The sequence below is a fragment of the Tigriopus californicus genome, chromosome 4 (assembly GCF_007210705.1).
Source record: "Tigriopus californicus strain San Diego chromosome 4, Tcal_SD_v2.1, whole genome shotgun sequence".
Lineage (NCBI taxonomy): Eukaryota > Metazoa > Arthropoda > Copepoda > Harpacticoida > Harpacticidae > Tigriopus > Tigriopus californicus.
Window position 1 is genome coordinate 4,183,874 of NC_081443.1, and position 16,660 is coordinate 4,200,533.

The following is a 16,660-nucleotide window of genomic DNA, read 5'->3' on the forward strand; positions in this document are numbered from 1 at the left end:
ATCTTGTGATGGTCGTTGATGAAAATCTCCCTCAGGACGAAGGTTGTCGGGCCTTCTGACGACTGGAGCTCGAGTGCCTGGGGCCCAACCCTCAACTTGTCTTCCCTCAAAGGTTCCCTCTGACTTTAAATTATCTGAGTGTCTAATGATCTCAGCTCTTTCGCCCTTAGTTGCCCATTCTTGCCGGGATGTTTCCATGCCACCTTCCATTTTCAAGTTGTCGGAATGATTAATGATATTTGCTCGCTCTCCTTTGGCCCAACTTTGCGTTTCTCTTCCTTGGAAAGCACCCTCCTGTTTTAGGTTGTCTTCATGTCGAACAACTTGAGCCCTATGTCCTGGTTGCCAATCTTGTGATGGTCGTTGATGAAAATCTCCCTCAGGACGAAGGTTGTCGGGCCTTCTGACGACTGGAGCTCGAGTGCCTGGGGCCCAACCCTCAACTTGTCTTCCCTCAAAGGTTCCCTCTGACTTTAAGTTATCTGAGTGTCTAATGATCTCAGCTCTTTCGCCCTTGGTTGCCCATTCTTGCCGGGATGTTTCCATGCCACCTTCCATTTTCAAGTTGTCGGAATGCTTAATGATATTTGCTCGCTCTCCTTTGGCCCAACTTTGCGTTTCTCTTCCTTGGAAAGCACCCTCCTGTTTTAGGTTGTCTTCATGTCGAACAACTTGAGCCCTTTGTCCTGGTTGCCAATCTTGTGATGGTCGTTGATGAAAATCTCCCTCAGGACGAAGGTTGTCGGGCCTTCTGACGACTGGAGCTCGAGTGCCTGGGGCCCAACCCTCAATTTGTCTTCCCTCAAAAGTTCCCTCTGACTTTAAGTTATCTGAGTGTCTAATGATCTCAGCTCTTTCGCCCTTGGTTGCCCATTCTTGCCGAGATGTTTCCATGCCACCTTCCATTTTCAAGTTGTCGTCATGTCGAACAACTTGAGCCCTTTGTCCTGGTTGCCATTCCTTTGGGGTTTCCTTGTCAAATTCGCCGCCAATATTTACATCGCTCTTTTGGGCCCCCCAAAGCCTTTGTTCGGAAGCACTTCTTTTCACTTGTGTTATGGTCTCTGCGGAGTTATTGACTCTCGACTTTTGGTCCAAAACAGAGGCTCCAACTTGTTGTATATGTTTTTCTGCATCTTGTTTGGTCCATGTTTTTCGGCGCACTGGTTTTGTAGAGCTGAGACTTTTCTGTTCTGGTTCATATGAATATGGATTCAATTTTGTCGCTGGAACCCACTGAGTCTCTGCTCCAACCTTAAGGTTATCTCTTGGTTTTGCTGGGGTTGCCCTTTGCTCCGAGTAATTGATGGAAGACAATTGGTCCAATTTTTCAGTATGAACCAACTTTGAACCAACAATCTTTGTGGCTTGAGTTTTTCCATAACTTACATTGTTTGTGAATGAGTCTGCGTCATCTTTAGTGAAAGTATTTTGTCTTACTAAAGTGGATGAGGACCGATTCAAACTCCCTGAAAGAGATAGATCAATAGCCAGGGTCAATAACACGGGACTCTTTCTAGAGTGGAGCATAGAACGAAATATCCGAAAGGACACCCAGTGCAAGTATACCTGTCTTCCGACAGTAAGCTGTGCTACGTACAGACGTACACCAACACTCAGAGGGACCTGCACCAATTTTTAGGAAAAAGGCAATGTAGTTTTGATACACCGATGGGAAGGGGATTGCAATTATTACCTCATATTCCTGCTGTTCCGTACATCCGCCTTGGCCAGTTTTGATACACCGATGGGAAGGGGATTGCAATTATTACCTCATATTCGAAATTATGAAAGAAAAACAGTTCAAATCGTGTTATCAGAATTTCAACCAGCAGCCTCAAAATCCTTTGTCCAATGAATAAACACGTGTTTGAGACACCGTAGAGATTGAAATTTACTTAGACAAAGCAGTATATTCTTCCAAAATTTTGATTGGTTCAATGGATTGAAATTTAAGATTAGGAGTACATCAGTCAAAAATCGGTTTATTGTTTGCACAATGAGTTGGTAATTAGTGATGCACAAAACTCTACATGATGCGTCTTCTTTTTCCATTGTCAAACAAGTTTCAAAACAACCGATTCTTGCATTTTGGAACGCTTTAAATCTTCAACATATTGTGCTCTCATTTTGGTTGGTGGCCTAAAGCTCCTAGTATGAAAAGAGTAACAGTATACAATGTAAGAGTAACAAGTATCTACTGGACTGACCTTTGTTCAAGTAGTCGATTTTTACAAACTGAGGCATAAGGCATTGCCAAACGTCCGAGAGGGGAGAAACTATTTTTAAGTTGTCTTTGCTTCATGTCCCTCGCTACAGTACACCTAAAACCAGTGTTGGTCGAACGAATAACGAGTACATGCACGACCTTGAGTATTTTCAAGACTTCTAATACATTTGGAAGAATGATTTCTTGAACTTCATGTCATTACTGGATAAAGAGTACTGATAACATTTTTTGGGGGACTTCCTGCCCTAGGAATTCCATTTCTAGCAATTCAAGACGAAAAAAACTTGTTCATTTAATTTAATTTTTATTCATGTATTATCTGATCGACCAACGAATCAGAGCTCATGGATCTGGCTAGCCCTTAAATATAGGTTTGATCAGGAATTTTAGCCAAGAACTTGTCCAAGTGTGACATAAATCCTGCTACAGGATCAACACCTACAGAATCCCTACGATTATTTGAGGGCAGCAAATTTAGCAATGAAGGAGCCCGAGAAAGAAGATAATTAGTTGGACTTCATTGTTTTGACCAGTCTGGATTTTCGAAGGCTTGAAGTGCTCTCTACGGTCACTACAATTGACCCTAAATCCTGGGTTGGGACAAAGCTCATGAATGCTTTTGAAAACGTACAATATCAGATACCTTTCGTACCTTCTCTGAATACTGTACAATCCCAACCTTTCTAACCTCTCCCAAAACGAGAGCTCTCTCATATCCTGAATGTTCCTAGTAAAACATCTTTGGACCTGATCGAGCTCTTGCAAACCTGCTGAACTAATTGGAGCCCAAATGGGAGAGGCATATTTAAGATGCAGCTGAACAATCGACTTGTACAGAGTTAGCTTCGTGATACTATCTCTGGGCTTAAACGTGCGATATATCCAACCACATGTTTGAAAAGCTTTACCAACTTTCAAGTGGATATACTCATCGAACTTTCCATTATCTTGGAGGAGGACTACACATAAATCCTTCATGGATAAGACCTGCTGAATGCCCTTAGCTCTTCATCATCTAGCAGTGGAGTGTCTAATGGCGTCGATCCATAGGTCATTGAACGGAAATTCATTCAATTCACTGCCATTATAATTCAAGTGATTGAAAACGTTTCAGAAAGGATGATTAGTTACTGCCCTTTCATGATTCAGCACTCTAATTTGAGCTTCTTAAATATGCAATCTATTCAAAGCCGTTTCTTCTGCTTTTATGAAAAATAAACACCACATTAAAGATCTTGGCGTTAGAGGAATCACTAGACCTCCGAAAAAGTTAGAAAAGATTGCCCAAAAAAGGTAACTAAAAGGTAATGAAATTCGCCAAAAAAAGGTTTTCCATTTGAACTTATTTATTGAACAAAAGACTGGAAAAAGGTTCAAACAAAGAGAAAACATAAATACTGTACTGTAGTACTCAAACATGGCTCATGCTTTCAAACGAATCAAAATAAATGCTTTTGGGGGACCAGTAATGCGCAGTATTGGCCAGCATTCAAATCGGATCAATTCGGATAGAAAATGTCCATTTTATATAAATACAATAAAAATTCGCGTTGTTCCCTATTTCTAATCGTTAGTCATCCTTAGTCATGTTATCGTACATGTATGTGTTGAAAAAACTGATCGCTAAAATATTAATTTTTTCATTCTAAATCTTTCAATTTTACTTGGCATAGTGGACTAGATAATTGCTGGAGAGTCACAAATGTTGAATCAGTCAATATTTTAAAAAATCGAATAAGTTGCATAATTTACGTAAAATGATGCAACTCAAAAAGAGCATTTTAGATGTTATTTAAGTGTTTTTGTCCTTGAAGTTGACTTTGCCAGCAAATATTTCGTTGTTAATTGTTGTTGCTGTCTTGTTCGCTCAAGAATGGCGTAATCTTTCCAAAGAATCGGAGAAGGAACCCTGTTTTATTTGACGGCTAAATGAAAAATCAACAAGCTTACAAGAGTCCCATAATCGTTTCATCAAAAAGGTTGATAACGCCATAAAGGTGGAAAAGGGGTATTTTCCCCAAAATAACGATCTAGGTAATTTGTCCACAAACTTAGGTTCAAGGTACTAAGGTACCTACAACTAAGGTACAAACTTAGGTTTTTGATATTTTCCTTTTTTCCCAAGCCTAGCAATCACTTATTTTGCCCTGTAGCGCTCAGCTCAGGTCTTTTGTGAATCCATTCTTTCCATGATTACCGTTGTTGTCAATAAAGAGTCGATTGTTCTTGCAGACTTTCATTTTGTCCAATGATATGTCAAGTTTTGTTATGTGTCGAATTGTCCTTGAACATCAAACGGAGGTTCCATGATACAATGTATTCTCGATTATGTTAAGTAATAACAACTTACCACTATGTTTTTCGTAAGATCCTGACGATTTTCTGGCCTCATAGGTCTGCAAAATATGAAAATCAGTCACTATTTGTGAAGAACGAAAAATCGTTCTCTTTGTCGTAAAGAATAAGTCAAATGTTGAGACCTAATACAATGCTTTTCAATCTTATAAAACCATCAATCTAGAAATATTGCATATTCCCTAATGACAAGTTTACTTTCATTTAGCATTTGACTCAATTTGCATGACCCGGAACGTTGAAACCAAACACGGAAATTATTGGTCTCGTTTATCCATCGTTTGTTTGATTCCTCAAGATTAGTTCTTTTTGTGCTTCTCAAATGTCTCACCTTCATTTCACTTCGTGATTCGCGAGAATGGCTCATAGCAGAAGATTCTCTGAAAAAGGACAGAAGTATTAACCAGATACTAAGTGCTCTAAAGATCTGCTGTATGTACGATAAATGAGTCCTGTGAGCATGCTTCAGTTTTCAAGGCGTTGAAATACGGCATTATTATTAAATTGAGGTTATTGCTAAGATTCCAAATCAAATTCTGGATGGGCGAAAGATGAGCTTGGTATTGATTTGATATTTTCTCAGAAATTACGACATAGGGGCGGGACCAATCGAAAACTCTCCTCTGGGGCTTCCGTAAAAAGTCGTTACCTTTTTGATTCTGAAGTCATGTAGCTTGTTTGAGCTTGACCCACATCCACTTCGGACCCAAGGTTAGCCAAGGCCGTGTCACTGATTTTTCTTGGTTCAACCAATGCTTGTCCACCGGCGGAAGATCGACGTTCTTTGCCCTCCATCGCTCTTTGAGCTGATTGGGACGACTGAGTCGAAGTCACAGCTGCTGCCATCGAGGACGTAGAAAATTGTTGTTCCTCTGAGACCGACATCGAAGAGGCTGCCATATTCGCTTCTGCCACATTTGTGGTCGATGGTCGATGTTTGCAACGGTGATGGCTGTAAAAAGCAAAGCATTTGTTTCTTCAAGATGAAATGAAATCACAAAAGTATGGCCGTTGTGACGCTTTATCAAAGGTGCTATTGTCCTGCTATCGAAGAGTCAACCCAGATGAGTAAGAAAAAGCCCTAATCCAGAGAGGCCAACTCGGCATGGCACTAGGAAAGGAATGGAAGCCCAAGAAGCAGATAGGTAGGTCACTTCTGTTCTTCCATTTCTCAAAGCAAACTCCCTATGAGGATTTTTCCAAAATCACTATTTTTTGAAGGCATTTATGTTGAAGGCCTAATGTTTAAACAGGAGAAAACATATCATAATCAAACCATCCCTTGACCACACTAAATGAAATTTAATCCCATTTTGGTCCGGCATTATGCAAAGCTTGTTTTTTAAATGAGCCACGTGCCAAGAAAATAGCCCTTTGAACGGTAGATAGTGATAGATTTTGAAACTGGTGACACCAAGTTGAAATCGTATATTATGAGTTTGATCAGAGGCGAGGTTTTTAAGCGCTCGTACCTCCGAGTTAGTTTCATAACGGTTAACGTCTAAGCGCCTAACTCCGAGGTACGAGCTTTAAAAAAACTGGCCTCAGGTGTGGCTATGAGTGAAAAAAGTTTCACACCTTCACACATTTGTGACCAAGGTTGATTGGTTAGTTGGTAACGCCCTATTTGTGGATTTCTTCCGTTCAGCAGTTATGTGGTCGAACTCGATGGTTTCCAATGAGTAAAGCAATCCTACCAAAACGCCTCTAGCGTGATTCAAATGAAACAGAAGAGCAAACCTTGCACGCATATACTGATTTGGTTACGGATAATCAGGGCTGTTCAAATAATGGAAAATAATTGGCAAAAAATGCAGAGAAATAAATAAAAAGTGCAGATATTTCTAATTCAATTTACTCGTTTTAAAAGAGCCAGTAGCGAGAACCTGAAACGGCAAACGACATGGTTTGTTATTAAAATTCAAGAGCTTGTTAAAAAAAGGGTGCGCAAACTTTCTTTATAGGCCCTCTACCCTCCTGAATGATCATAGCAGTACTTATTTCTTACTTCGAGTGTGCCACAAAGCCAAAGTCAAAAGAATAAATGCATGGTAGATTACTAAATAAACTTTTAATGATGTATGTGCTTTGAACTTGCATAATGGCAAAACATTTGTGTTTAAGTCATGAATCCATTGCATTACAAGTAATTATACTATAGGAACGGAAATAAATTTACCAGATACTTTCCCTATGTACTGAAAAAATGTTTGGAGTGCGTTATTTTTCAAAGCTGATTTTGAACAGTTGTGCTGTTTAAAAAGCAAGATAATCATAGGTAGGTTTAGGAAAGAGTCGTGAAATAGTAGAAAAGAATTTGCTTTGCATTTTTGCAATATCTTAATATTTTCAAGAAACGGATAAAATCAATGGAAAAACTCGATTTTTGAGCCAAAATGGTGAAAATACAAAAAATGCAAAATCTGAAAGTGTATTGGAAAAAGTGAAATATAATGCATTTGTATTATTTGCACAGCCCTGCTGATTACTGATTTAATTGATATATTCTGATTTGGTTGACCGGCAAAAATTGCTGAATTTAAAAAAAGAGTAGGTGGGAGCTATTCGAATACAAAATGACGATTTGAGCTCGAAAATCCCCTAATCCCCTTTTGGCTACCACCCTAGCCTGTAGCGGCTCGGAATTAAAAAGCTCGAATTACACGAACTCTTCGTTTCCAATTAACCTTGAATGCGAAAGCTCTTTGAAACATTATTAGTACTGAACTAAGTTTTCGTTTTCCAAGCTGGTTGATTCGCTAGTCATATACGTCTCATGTGAAGTTGAGGCGAACTTGTAGTCATGAGTTAATTCAGATGTTGTTGAGTATTCGGGTCGTTCTAAACCTTTGTACAATAGTGCAAACTTGTACCGATTTCTCCCTTCAAACACCCGAGCCCAGTTTTTGAAAGCCCAGGAGTGAATCTTAGATTGAGAAAAGATCCAATGAATGTAGTATAGTACAGCCTTTTCTCAATCTAGGATTCACTCCTTCGCTCTAAAAACAGGGCTTAAAATCTTATCAAATCATACTCTCCATCTCCAGCGATGATATCGAAAAAGAGGGCCTCATGTGTTACAAAGGTTATGTCTATGACATCATTTCTTTACTTAGACAGTAATTCATTTATGAATCAGTATGATGATGCTAAGAGATGCCACAAAGTGTGAGAAAGAGGTGAAAAAATCTTCTCCTAGTCTACTTGAGATTCACATCAAATCCATTTAGGGATTGTTTTTTTTTTATCAAGTGACCATAACAGCAACTTGGTTTTGGATGACTCATTGGTCGTAGCAAATGACATACACAGTATCCAAGACAGAACTCAGGAGAACACCCCCGACTCTGGCTGGGTTCAAAACAGATGGTGTGTGAGTGGGTGGATGTGCACGGAGCTGGTTCCTCAATTGAGACTGAGTCATCCTTCGTTCTGAAGACTCCTTCCAGCACGATCCAAAAGGAGTGTCTTGCTTCGTTTTGATTCAAGTTCAATTTTCTAAGACCATATCTTTTATAGCACGTTCTGTTCGATTGTGTGAGTGAGTCTAATTTATATGAATAAGTAAGGAAAAAATAAGAGAATAGTATCTACATAAAACGGTATCAAACCGGGTGGCAATGGCGAACTACATTAACTTCATTCATACATATTATATTCCCCATTTGCATAGCAGGTATGCTTAGCTCTAAGCCATCGAGAATAGAAAGGTACTTTGGCTTAAAAAGGCAATTATGTCTCGGATCTCATGTTCTCTTGCGCAAAGTGTACACGCTTGTTACTACTACATTCAGAGAACATTTAGCGCACGTAAACCAGGGCCAAAGTTTGTCACTGAAGGGTTCCATTCGACTAACAATCTGATCGGGGTTGTTTTTCCTTTTCAGCAGCCTTTAAAGGCTGGAAGAGAGCAGGTATTCTTTTACGCTTGAATTATCAGGGGCAACAATATCAATAGTCGTAAAAAATTAATGCTTCGGTGGCAAGATTAGCAACAACTTTGCCCATCGACAATGCATTTGACTCGCCGAGAAAAGGACAGGATCTCTGGTTACTTCCTTCCTTCCCTCCCTTACTCTCTCTCCTTCCCTTTCGCTCTTGAATCAGTTAAATCTATCTACTAGTACCGAACATGGTTGGGCATTAGTTCAAGTCTGGATTTGAGGGCAAGCACCAATTTCGAGGAGTTGAATGAAATTTCTTTCATCCAAAATGAGATCCACACAATCACACCATGCCCATTTCGAGTCGGTTCGTTTCTTGGTGAAGGGAACCAAGTCAGTTGGTTGGTGGTGGTGGTGTGCTGATGACTCAATGGGCCTCAGTGATGTCACCTTTTACATACACTGACGCTCTACACTCTCGCACCTGGTATCCCAAAGTGGCCCAAACCACACCGTCTCAGCTCAATATATGGCCCTTGCCAAGTAAGATTTCAATCACATTCTTATGTTTAAACCAAGCTTCCTGGGATTTGGCATTTGGCATTGTTAAATAGGACCATTGAGCTTTTCAAAGCGTTGAACTTACCCACAGGTGCATATCTCGCAGATACATTTTCCATCCCCTGTTGTGGTTGCGGTGGTGCTTGCACCTCCATTGGCGGTTGTCTTGTTCGCTACCAGTCTCGCACCTGTGCTGCTCTCGATCGTGGTCGATCGTCGTGAGGCTGTCACTGATAACCGCTTTGATACAGAGGTGGATGATCCAGACCTTTCAAAGGTCTGAACTTTAGTCTTCACCACTGGATTGGAAGAGGACATCTTGCCTCAGCAACGATTCGATTCTCTCTGCTTCAATCAAGGTCGAAATCTGCCTTCCGGTATGCGTCCTCTCTCAAATTCGCTCGAATGACTGACTGCGCGCCGTCAACGTCGCCATTCACTCCGTCCTCGCAACGTCCTCTAATATGAATTGCCTGCGCCCAAAATCTTCAACCCACTTCATGAACCCGAGTTCAGCTCCCCTTCCATGGCCAACAACGACCGATCGACCCACTGATCGACCCACCGACCGACCCACCCACCAACCTTCGTCATCCATCCCGTCGTCCCGGGACACAGAATCCCCCTTCCCTGTCAAGTGGATGACGATTTTCGGGAGTTCGAAACCCGGGGTACCAAATGAAATGCATTCAACCCCTGACACTCGCCGCACACTCCATCCAGCTCCTTGGATTGTGGTCGGATCGAGCACCATGTGTATGAAATAGTTATCGTCGGTAGCTAGCAACAACACTACAGAGTACGTACGACATGCCGTTCGGTGCGTCCCACAGTCCGTCCGTTCGTCTTCCTACAGTTCGACAGACCGACCGACAGACCGACCGACCGACCAACAGACCGACGATCGAATGCATGGATACCTTCATCCTTGCCCCGACAGCCTACCAGTGGCCCCAACCAACCGTGACGGTGCTTCTACTCGTATATACCTGTTTTTTCCCTATTCCCTACCTCATATATGCTTACTATATGTATGAGTATAGAGAGTGCTCTCACACCATAGGCTGTAAATACTGTACATACATTGCATACTAACACACTGAGACAGCGCTATGGGACAAGATTTTCAACCAATAATGCCCCAGTGCCAATGAGTTCGTCTCCAGCAAGGCATTGGCAGAAATTTGGCAAACATTTGTCATCGGTTCCATTCTTTATCTGCATCTCTGTTCTCATAATAGAAGCTATTGCACTTTTCTCGTACTCTAACAAGACACTGGCATCCAAATTCGTTGGGAGTATGGCTGATTGGCTTTGCTCCACGACAAAACTGAAGGTATCGCATTGGGTTATTGATAACTCTAGTGTGTGCCTCTGAAAACAGGGGGCGAGGAGAGGGCCTCTTGAAAATGCAACTTAATATGACCAGAACTCATTCCCACTCACACATGCCCTACGTTCATGGACGGCTTCTGCTCCGAATCTTCGTTGCCGTGGCTGAGTTTGTTGCCTGGTGTGTGTAGTAATAGATTGTGTGCTGTTGCCGGTCACACATACTGTATGTACGTATGACCGTATTTCATAGGAAGTCAAGCTTGTCGCAAACTATGTCCCAGACCATGTCGCAGACTCTCCTTCATTCACCTTCGATCGATCGAAGAGCAATAATATCCTCTGCTATGCGAGGGTGTAGCAAAGAATCAACGAGAAGCAACCAGTCGCATGATTAATTGATGCACAAGCTAACACCAACGCCGTATGGCAATCAAATCAAGCTGCACTTTCAAGATTAGTCACAGGACCTACTGTGAAAATTCCTTAAAGTACTACATGCAAGGATCAAAATGATCGAGAAGTTTTGACGTGTGCGAAATTTCCTGCCAAAATGAGACCCTTTTTATCTGAGTCGTTGAGACCATGATGTACGAGTCCAATATTGTACGTAAGTACTGCCTAGATAGGCTCGAATGCAACTGAACGCCAAAGTGAAACGCCACTTGGGTAAGATGATGACAATCATGATGATCACGAGGATGACGATGATGGTGTTGTGTAGGCCGAATAAAATAGACTGATATTGCTGTTCTGCTAGTATTACATGTAGGAAGTGGAGCTACTCTGAGAGGGCTTCTCCTCTACAGTACGAGTAGGTCTATTCCATACCAGTTTATCTGAAGTTCCACAATTACATTTGTGTTGTGCTCGAGACAAGCTCGGCCAAAATGGGAGTCGTTCAGAACTGTTGATAAGCTGCCTTTATCCAACGATGTGATGATACATTTCGAACATTCCTTCAATGAGCAATGTAAGCGCGACGGAGAGTGAATCTGAAAATAATGTACTTACTACAATGCCAACATTCGAGAATTCCAGAGCGAGAGGAACCGAGATCGAGGGAAGCGATCGACATCATCCGCGTACTAATTTCTTCTGCTTGTCATGCTCGAAGTCAATAAAAGAGTTCTATCCTAGTGATTGATCGAGACGAAATGAACTTAGGCTCACATAAGGGACAAATTTAGCTTCTTTTACAAAAACATAACCTTAAAAGTAAAGAAAAATCAGGAAGATATCATTTGCATGGCCTAACTGACCAACCTTCGAAAATTTGATTCTTTTGCGAAGAAAATGCTTTAAAACTCTTACAAAACTCAGCTATAAACGTAACAATTTATCAATAAATAAAAATTGCATTTATGCCAAAATGTTGTATGTTTTTAGTGGAAAACTTAAAGGAATAATCCCCCGCTTACCTACAATCGAACAATGGTCCTTTAAACCAACCAGCATGGTTTGGGTCAATATGAATCAAACTAAAGCGGCTGTTTTGAATTAGTGCTGAAAATTCTAACGAAAGAGTATGTACAAATATTTGAAACCAATAAGAAAACCTATCCATTTGAAGAATCAGAGTCGAGTCAAGTCGAAATCTTTGCCGTGTCTTGATTTGAATTATTCATGATTCATGCGTGACAGAATACAGAGGCCATGGGTTTGATTTTATTTGCACCCGCTAGAGTACTGTATGTGATGGTGGTGGTATTTCTTGTTGTTCTTGTTCTTATAGCAAAGTATTGTAGTCACTGCCGTGGTTGTTGGTCTGCTTCTAAGAGAATGCGAACAATGTGTTGTGATCGGATCAGTAAATTCCACAATCTTTCAAAAAGTTCTTGATGAGCATGTCCGTGACGGCATTGATGACTAATTTCATGTTGTCGGTGTCTGTGGCACAGACCAAATGCGAATAAGCGGGGGGAACGGATTTCTTTTGTCCCTTGAACTTCTTCGAGATGAATTGAGCGGCACTCTCAAATTCCCCGTTGGGCCCATTGTAATCAGGGAAAGTGGTGACCAAAGGAACGCGGGTCAACTTCCTCTGCAATAACACACAAAAATATTTATATGCACGTTATGGTGAGTGGAAGCAACAAACCAAGTGCGAAGAATGGAATATAGTACTTGTCCATAACATAATGTTTAGGCAGTTAAACCAGCTGAATGTTGAGATGCCAGGCTTGGCCGATCCGAAAAATCCCCCATCAAGTTGAGCTTTTATAGTCAAACTCACTTCAATCTAAATTATGAGCAAAATGCTGGCATGTAGCCTAAATTGGTTATGTTTGGTTTACTAAATCTATTTATTATCGTGATATCATTTACTTTAGGCAATTTATCCACGTTGTAAACAAATAATCAGCTAAGAAGATACCCAATCATCGATTCCTCTTTTACACCAACAATGAAGCATTTCTGTACCATTTATTACTTGTCAGAGGTGGAGCTATTCCATACACATATTGACGCCTTAATAAACCAAAAGCTCTTGGTTGATTACGGAGCATCACGGGCACATAAATTCTTCTTTTAAAATTGAGGGTGTTTTTCTTAGTTTACATAACTTCCAGTTTTCTTCAGATGTGAGGATATTGCAAGAGAAAATAAAGCAACTGTTGCTTATTTTCCTTATGAATGAGGCTCGGATAAAATTACAAAATATAACCTGCAAAGCATAGTAACTTACAGATATTGATATAAAAATATGGTTTATGATTTCCTTAGCGCCATTTTACCTTACTGTATACGTAATATTAGTAGTATAATACACATTTATCACATTTAAGTCAAAACTTAGCAATCTCATCTCTTACCGTCAATCTACAAATTGTATTCTGCATTAAATCTATGAACTAGGAAAATTACAAGTACGTTTTTATCTCACCCTAGATAAGTTCTAAAGCACTAATGAACTGATAATTTTCCTAAAGCTGACTTTCTCTTGGGATTGCTGAATGCCTCACAAAATTGGAGTTAACTATGTTCCTTGAATCTGTTAAAGATCTGTAGCAAATAAAGTTTCAAAAAGCAAGTTGGTTTTGTGGTATTATTTGTAAATTGGAATGGAAGGGTAAGAGGTTTTCTTAGCAAAATCACTCTTAGCTAGATATTTATAAAATATAGTTGGACAACGTAGTTCGCACAGTTTTAGTCAGAATCGTTCGCATTGCAATTTCGAGAGAGGGAACATAGTAACTTAATATGAGAATTATTACTTATACTGAACTTGTACCACTCACTTCGGGGTTCGGCTATATTATTATCATAGACCAAAGATGGTTATGGCATACTTGTTATCGATCCAAATCTCCTCTCCACCACTTGACAGCATTTTGAAATTCATCAATACATTGATTTCCCCTCTCATGACTGCAATTGAAGATTCTCCCAATCTTTACGACGCAAATCCTTGGCGTACAAGAAATATGTAGATCTGAATAAGAATGGCTCCGTTCCTCCAAAGTAACGTGTGGAAAAGCCAAATCCTTTGCCGCCCTGTTTGCCAAGAAAAACAGCGTTTGCATGTGATAAGTGCTTACTTGAAACAAATCGGTTTTGTTCAGGAATAAGATCATGACGGCATCGATGAACACCTTGCTGTTGGCAATGGCGCCAAAGAGTTTGAGTGATTCCAGCATTCGATTGGATGGCTCCTCTTCCCATATCACAACGTTATCGTAATCCACCAGATTCACACAAAACGCCACGGCGTGCACGCAATCGAACAGACTCAACCATTTCCTCCGCTCCGACCGTTGGCCACCCACATCGTGGAGCCGGAACATCATGTCCTTGATGAGAAATTTCACCTCCACTATCCCGCAGGTCTTGACCCGCGTGTGCAAGATATCCTGAGCGCTGGGAATATAGTTGGCCTCGCCCAATCGCCCGATGTTGTCCAAAAAATACGACGCACAGTCCGATAACTGAAACTGATTGGCTTGAATGAAGGCCCTTTGGACGCCCGCATCTTTCCATAATCGAGCCATGATCCCCGCCAAATCGGGAGTGACTTTCACGTCCTCGACCAAGATATGAGAATGGCAAGTCTTTTGCTCGAGAAGCTGATAGAATTGGTAGGCGTCGTATTCGACTTGCTCAGAGTCCAGCTCAATCCCTGGAACATCGCAACAAATGCATGTGAAAAGCCAGAACAATCGCGCGCACCACACATCACCAAATTTGGGAAGATGGAACACCAACACCTGTCTTACCTAAACGCTCCAAAGAATGAAGGATGATTGACATGCTTTGAAGAGCATTGGCATACACGATGGGCTTGAACATAAGGCGTTCCTCTAAGGTGTAATCCGATTTGTAAATGATTCGAATTTGTTTCAAAATGGTGGATTTGCCCGACTCCGGGGCACCCAATAACAGAATTTCGATTTCATCCGGTTCATTTTTCAGTTCCAGGAGAATCTCCTTGTCAATTTTCTTGCTCAATGCCTTGGCATCATCCACTTTGGCGCAATATCCATGAGTGAAGAGCGAAAATAGACAACCCATGTCGATGGCACCCAAAGACTCACCAATATGTCACACATCCAATGGCTTCCTTCATGAGGTTGGTCTCAAATGAAAACCAAGTCTCTGAGAAAGAGAGACGAGGATGCGTTATCATAGCAACCGTTTCCTAGATGAAAGTTGGAAAGAGGAAAGGGTGGGTGAGGGTCGGCTGGGATAACCAAGAACGAAAGAGGGTAATTATGCGGCTTCTCGGTGTGATTTCATCATTAATAGGAGGCAGGAGCAACGCAAGAAGTCAATTTCTCACGTTAATTAAGTTGCCACGTCAAGGATTGACAGCTCTGAAAAGCATTTAAGCAAACCCTTCGTCCCGAATACATTGGACCCATCAGCAGCGCCATTGCCGAAGGACCTCCACGCATCCAACGAAGCCAACGAACACGGGATGAGATAGTTTATCTACGCTAGAACAGCCCACCTCAGCTCATTGCCCTTCTTGGTTCCTTGCTTCGCTTGCGGCAAGGAAAAATACTTAACTTAGGCGTTGAGTGTAAAGCTTTCATACACATCATCGATCCATGAGATTTGGACAAGGTAAAGGATAAAAAAGAAAGTAGAACGACAATAGAATAAATATCTGAGAGGACAGATAATATCGGTCGTGTCTCAACAATGAGCATTCAATATGAACATACATGGGTAAAAATAGATAGCAGAACCAGTTAAGGTCACACACAATTACTGTTGCGTACTTAAAAGGGAAACAACGAGTAATAATGACAAGAGGAACCCCAAACTAGCACGGGTCATTATGCATTTAGAAATAATTGTTGCGATACTCGTGGGAACTTTCTGAAATTAGAAAGCTAGTGGAAAGTACTAGATTTTGGATTATAAGTTATTTTCCAAATGAGATGGAATACCCTACAATATTTTGTAAAACACTTGGAAATCGGTTTGGGCCTAGGCAACTGGGGCTAAAACTGGAGGAAATATTAATGCATCTTTTCGAACTACATCTCATTCTTAAACTGTCTTAACACCTAATCAAATTTTATCACCTCTAGATTAATGCTACCGAATAGCTGTGGGATCAACTTTCTTGGCTCTGTTTTCCTAAGTAATTGAGAGTATTTGTGTAATCAATACATAAGAGGCTGATTAAGGCAAGGGAACTGTTTATTTGAAATTCGCTAGTATTTAACATATATATAATCCAAGGCAGAAATAATCATTTGACTGATTAATTAACTTCTACGTCATCAAAATCCGATACATTTGCAAATTGGTTTTGAGTGTTCATCAAAATGGATGATTTGGAATCAATTTTAGGAGTTTTGGAATCTCCATTTTTGTACGTCAGGGTCACAGGATCGGAGACATTTGGCATACCCACACATGAGCCCGGCCCATTCTCAGCCAGTTGGGTCACATACTGTTCCAGGGCTCGTGGCATCATTTGGCGGGCCTTTGCCAAGTTCTCCGAAGTAACTTCGCCCCTTTCGAGGCCAAATCCCAAGCCCATTCTTTTGAGAACCTGAAAGTATGACAAATGAAGGGAGTTAAGTGTGAAAACGATGTGCCAATAGAATAGCCACTGGACACGATAACATAGTTCAGTGAGTTGTGCATAATCAGTCGGTCATTGGTGTCTTAATAGTAATCATCAATGTTGTATACAATTTGGAGCGGGTTGACCATCGTGCTTTTCTCGCTCGCGGTTTCGTTCCACCAGGTTTTTGAAGGCAATAGTCTGAAGAAGAAAAAAAAGAGGACGTCATGGATGTATCACCCGGTTTAATGATCATGAGGGCTCTTTACTTGT

At 40.9% G+C, this 16,660-nt stretch overlaps 3 protein-coding genes across 3 annotated transcripts in view; all 3 read right to left on the reverse strand.

Annotated features, from left to right (window-relative positions):
- Positions 1 to 3,545: 3,545 nt before the first annotated feature.
- LOC131879653 (uncharacterized) lies at positions 3,546 to 9,500 on the reverse strand. Its single transcript, XM_059226016.1, has 5 exons — positions 9,116 to 9,500; positions 5,235 to 5,537; positions 4,917 to 4,965; positions 4,581 to 4,626; positions 3,546 to 4,513 (listed from the first exon to the last, which is right to left on the reverse strand). Exons 1-5 carry the CDS (start codon positions 9,346 to 9,348, stop codon positions 4,497 to 4,499), a joined length of 648 nt encoding a protein of 215 aa, XP_059081999.1. The 5' UTR covers positions 9,349 to 9,500; the 3' UTR covers positions 3,546 to 4,496.
- A 2,507-nt stretch (positions 9,501 to 12,007) lies between these two features.
- LOC131879309 (guanine nucleotide-binding protein G(i) subunit alpha-3-like) lies at positions 12,008 to 15,031 on the reverse strand. The gene is made up of 3 exons (XM_059225591.1): positions 14,580 to 15,031; positions 13,905 to 14,482; positions 12,008 to 12,406 (listed from the first exon to the last, which is right to left on the reverse strand). The coding sequence occupies exons 1-3, from the start codon at positions 14,872 to 14,874 to the stop codon at positions 12,170 to 12,172; spliced, it is 1,110 nt and encodes a 369-aa protein (XP_059081574.1). The 5' UTR covers positions 14,875 to 15,031; the 3' UTR covers positions 12,008 to 12,169.
- Positions 15,032 to 15,996: 965 nt separating this feature from the next.
- LOC131879362 (transcription factor Dp-1-like) overlaps positions 15,997 to 16,660 on the reverse strand; it is a gene marked incomplete in the record, with an annotated part of 4,377 nt that continues 3,713 nt past the window's right edge. Inside the window, 1 exon segment of the mRNA XM_059225663.1 lies at positions 15,997 to 16,144. Coding sequence (XP_059081646.1) covers positions 16,138 to 16,144 — 7 coding nt within the window.